This window comes from Brassica napus, chromosome C1 (genome assembly GCF_020379485.1).
Source record: "Brassica napus cultivar Da-Ae chromosome C1, Da-Ae, whole genome shotgun sequence".
Lineage (NCBI taxonomy): Eukaryota > Viridiplantae > Streptophyta > Magnoliopsida > Brassicales > Brassicaceae > Brassica > Brassica napus.
The window spans coordinates 22,012,599-22,017,027 of NC_063444.1; the positions used below are offsets into that span (position 1 = coordinate 22,012,599).

Genomic DNA, 4,429 nt, shown 5'->3' on the forward strand with positions numbered 1-4,429 from the left:
AATATTGAATGCTTTTATTCAAAGGTGATAGCTCACTTGTTGTACATATACAAAAGATGGGGAGAATACTTACTAAAATAATAGTCAATAAAATAAAAAAAAACAAGTCTCGGATTAAATTCCAAATCATAGCAATAAAATAAAGAACAGAAACAAACACAAAACGTGAACGCACATACACACACACACGTAGCCAGAAGAAGCTATCTAAATGTTTGATCAAACGTCTTTTTTTTTGTTGTAAAATACAATGGCATCTCGAACGACGGTCAACGGCAAATATCATCACGGCCTTCAATCAAAAACAAGCTTCCAAGAGACAGCAACAGCAGAGCATAGCCAAACTGTAATACAAACACACACATACATATCAGTAACATTCACAAGCAAACATATAGACTTTAAATGATTGCACTAGACGAGACTAATCCGTTTAAGGACTGGACCGTTCTATTTCTTCATAAAAACGGTCTATGTTTATGACCAAAGTTTATGAATGGTGAACAAAGAGTGGTACTATCCACTAGTTATCCGCTCCTTCAGTTGCAACCATTAATCAAATCCATATAATAAAAAGCAAAAAAGAGATATAGAGATTGGGTCAACGCACCATCCTTCAACAAATCCTGAATCCTTGTCTTTCTTCTTCTTTTGCGGAGCCTGACCATACTGTGGTGGCGGAGGACCCTGATAAGGATACTGAGGCGGAGGACCTTGAGGATATTGCGGAGGAGGATACCCTTGTGCTGGATATGCCTGACCGTATCCCTGCGGTGGTGGAGGATAACCAGCCGGAGGATAACCAGCCGGAGGATATCTGAAACGCCCCGACCCATTTTTTCGTAACATCAGTACGAGTCTGACTCGACTTCCTCGATCAGACTTGGGCCGTTTTCATTTTTTTTTCTTACTTAGTATTATTTCAGAGTGTTAGTTCTTTTTCAGACAGTCAAGTAAAGCATAATACGATTTGAATAGATAGTCTGAGGTTCGAGTTAACAAGTCAGTTCGCTATAAGCTATTACATGCTAAACTCGTCCTATATCTACCCAAACCCACCATCCTTCCTTCCTGCCTTCGTCTCGCGTTCAGGCTGTGTCTTTACCCTTTCGGGTCTGGTCCTGATCTGCATCCAAATAAGGAGGCATAAGCAACATTATGCTTAGTGAGAGCGGTCATTCCGTCTCACTCAGCCAAGTAAAGCAATCGAGTCAATCAGTCAATAAACGGACATGCTTATCGTCAGTCAGTTACTTAGCCGACCCAATCATTCCAAGCCAAAGCGCCATCTGATCCAGTCAAGCCCTAGCAGGCCAATACGGCTCTAGGCGCATGATCAGGTCTAGATGCGTCGATGGAAGGAATCGACTGTTCGGACTAAGCCAGATCTTAGCAGATAATTCGAATTAGACAAGCAATCAGTACATAGAACATTCCGATCAGTCAGACTACGATTCAGTACGATAGGCTACGGTCACGCACTCACCTTTGTCTTAGAGTCGGTATATTCTGTTTGATTCGGTCTCTTCTGACACCTCTTGAGCGGTTTCCGTCGGATCTTCAAACTTCCAGACAGTCGGATTTACTCCACAGACGATCGTTCTTGACTCGGATCTGTTCGATCCAGCCAAATATCGAAAGTTCTCTCTTAATCGGACCTTTCTCTCTGTGTGTTTTCTCTCTGGTTCTCTCTTCCAGTTTTCGTACAGAATGTCGAAATAAGACGAAGGAGACGATTAAAAAGGCAGTTGGGCGGTTTAGGCCCGAGAAACTGCGGCTCTTAAACCGTCACCGACACTCTGTGTATTTCACGCGCAGATTCCACGCGTGGCTCTTAAACCGTGACCGACAGTCCGTGTATTCCACGCGTGGCTCTTAAACCGTTACCGACACCCCGCGCTCTAAGCCGTTCCAGCGCGAGTTTTTCCACTATTCGGACTTTAACTGTTCCCGCCAGTTTAACTTAGGCAGAAATCGAGCTAGAGCCGACTGATCCAGTCATCAACTCTAACCGGCTTGTCCGAATCAGACTGATTCTACTGAATCAGCTCATCTCAGTTTAGCCGACAGTCTTAACCACCTTGCCTGATTTCAGACAACCGCTGTCTAGCCGACCAGTTCACCCGTCTTGTCCGAATCCAACAACACTTGTCCGGATCCGACCATCGCTGCCCGAAAATTCCGCTTTGCCTGGATTTTCATCGAGTTGTCTGAACATCCTGAGTTTCAACAAACCGAACGGCTGGTCCAATAACCCGAGCGTAAGACCGACTGATGGAGCTTTGTCTGGCTCAAAAACAGATCCGTTCCTAGCTTTAATCGGGTTCAGGGTTCCGCTCTAGTCGCTACTAATCAGGCGCCAATCCAAGTTCTCCCATCCACCCACGGAAAGTCCTTCGAACTCTGATCAGCTCTTTCTAGCATCATCCAATCCATCCAGAACGTTTTCACAGTCCGACCAGTCAATCCTCAGATCATCCTAACATCGATCTTTGGAACACGGTCGCTACAAGTTCTCCCCCACTTGGCTCAGACTCGTCCTCGAGTCTTTCTTCCTGAATCTTCCGTGAGTTTGTCAAACCACTTTGGAAATTCAGCTTTCATTCTCGCCTCTGGCTCCCAAGTCGTTTCTTCCTCTCCATCGCAGTCCCAAACGACTTGGATCATTCTGATATTCTTTCTCCCTTCAAGTTTTGTTTTTCTACCAATGATCCGGACTGGTCGTCCCTCCACAGTAAGGTTCTCTCTCAAGTCAGATGGTGGTTCAGGAACCACATTGTCTTGATTCCTTATGCATTTTCGCAGTAAGGATACATGGAACACGTTATGGAACTGCGCCATCGATGAGGGCAGTTCCAATTTGTAGGCGACCTTTCCTATCCTTTCCAGGATTTTGTACGGCCCCATGTATCTTGGACTCAGCTTGGCATTCTTTGAGGATCGATCCTTGCCTTTGTAGGTGACGGTTTTGAGATATACCATGTCCCCTACTTCGAACTCAAGGTCTTTTCTGCGTCTGTCTGCATAACTCTTCTGTCTGTCCTGAGACTCTTTCATCTTCAGTTTCAAGACTCGGATTCTTTCAGTTGTCTCTTCTACAAAGTCTCGGCCAAATATGCTGCGCTCCCCCACTTGGGTCCAGCATAGTGGTGTCCTACACGGACGTCCGTACAATGCCTCGTAAGGTGACATTCCAATGCTTGCATGATAGCTGTTGTTGTATGAAAACTCCGCCAGATGCAAGTACTGATCCCATTTGTCTCCCCAATCCAAAACACAAGATCGCAGTAAGTCTTCAAGTGTTCGGATTGTTCTCTCTGATTGTCCATCCGTTTGTGGATGATACGCTGTACTCATATGGACCTTGGTCCCCATCGACTTCTGCATAGCTCTCCAGAAAGCCGAATAAAATTTGGAGTCTCGATCTGACACTATGCTTACCGGAACTCCATGAAGTCTGACGATCTGTTCCACGTATAACTTAGCTAGCACCGCTGCATTGTCTGTTTTGTTGATAGCCAAGAAGTGTGCGGACTTGGTCAATCTGTCCACTATCACCCAGATAGAGTCCTTGCCGTTCCTCATTGGCAAGCCAGTCACGAAATCCATCGTGATCTTATCCCAAGGCCATTCTGGGATGGGTAAACTCTGAAGTAGTCCACTCGGAACTTGATTTTCTGCCTTAACCATTTGGCAGATTGGGCACCCAGCTACCCATTTTGCAACATCACGCTTCATTCCAACCCAATGATAGTACCTCTTCAAGTCTCGATACATCTTATTGGCTCCTGGATGTATCGAAAACTTTGACTGATGTGCCTCCTTTAGGATCTCATCCCGCAATCCTATGTCGTTAGGAACACACACTCGGCCATTAACCAGAATCGTCCCATTGTTTGAAGTCTGATACTCTGTCTTCTCGTTCTTGGAAGCTTTCATCAGATCTTCATCCTTTTCTTGTGCAAGGCGAACTCGGGACAACAAGTCTGCCTGATCCGCTGCACCAAGACCCAACGGTTCCAATTCGTCAGTCAAGGCAGCTAATCGTAAGGTTCCAACCATGTGAACCAGTTCCTCCATGTCTTTCTCTGAAGCCGAAGCTACTCTCTTCCGGCTCAAGGCATCTGCGACCAGATTCGCCTTTCCCGGATGGTAGGCAATATCCAAGTCGTAATCCGCAACCAGTTCCATCCAACGCCTCTGTCTAAGGTTCAGCTCTGGTTGAGTAAAGATATACTTCAAACTCTTATGGTCCGTGAAGACTTGGACCTTAGCACCATAGAGATATGACCGCCATATCTTCAGCGCGAACACGACAGCAGCCATTTCTAAGTCGTGTGTTGGATAATTCCCTTCGTGTTTCCTTAGCTGTCTAGACGCATACGCAATCACTTTGCCTTGCTGCATCAGTACGCACCCAAGTCCAACT

General features: G+C 45.8%; 1 protein-coding gene across 1 annotated transcript; it reads right to left on the reverse strand.

Annotated features, from left to right (window-relative positions):
• Positions 1-298: 298 nt before the first annotated feature.
• On the reverse strand, positions 299-1,179 carry LOC125579882 (protein CYSTEINE-RICH TRANSMEMBRANE MODULE 10-like). Its single transcript, XM_048743779.1, has 3 exons — positions 1,106-1,179; positions 611-817; positions 299-344 (listed from the first exon to the last, which is right to left on the reverse strand). Exons 1-3 carry the CDS (start codon positions 1,177-1,179, stop codon positions 299-301), a joined length of 327 nt encoding a protein of 108 aa, XP_048599736.1.
• Positions 1,180-4,429: the final 3,250 nt, after the last annotated feature.

Coding starts and splice junctions, on each gene's coding strand:
- LOC125579882 (XM_048743779.1), bottom strand. CDS start 1,179: ATGACCGCTCTCACTAAGCATAATGTTGCTTATGCCTCCTTATTTGGA. Junction 818..1,105: donor TCAGGACCAGACCCGAAAGG/GTAAAGACACAG, acceptor GGGGCGTTTCAG/ATATCCTCCGGCTGGTTATC. Junction 345..610: donor TCAGGATTTGTTGAAGGATG/GTGCGTTGACCC, acceptor TTTGTATTACAG/TTTGGCTATGCTCTGCTGTT.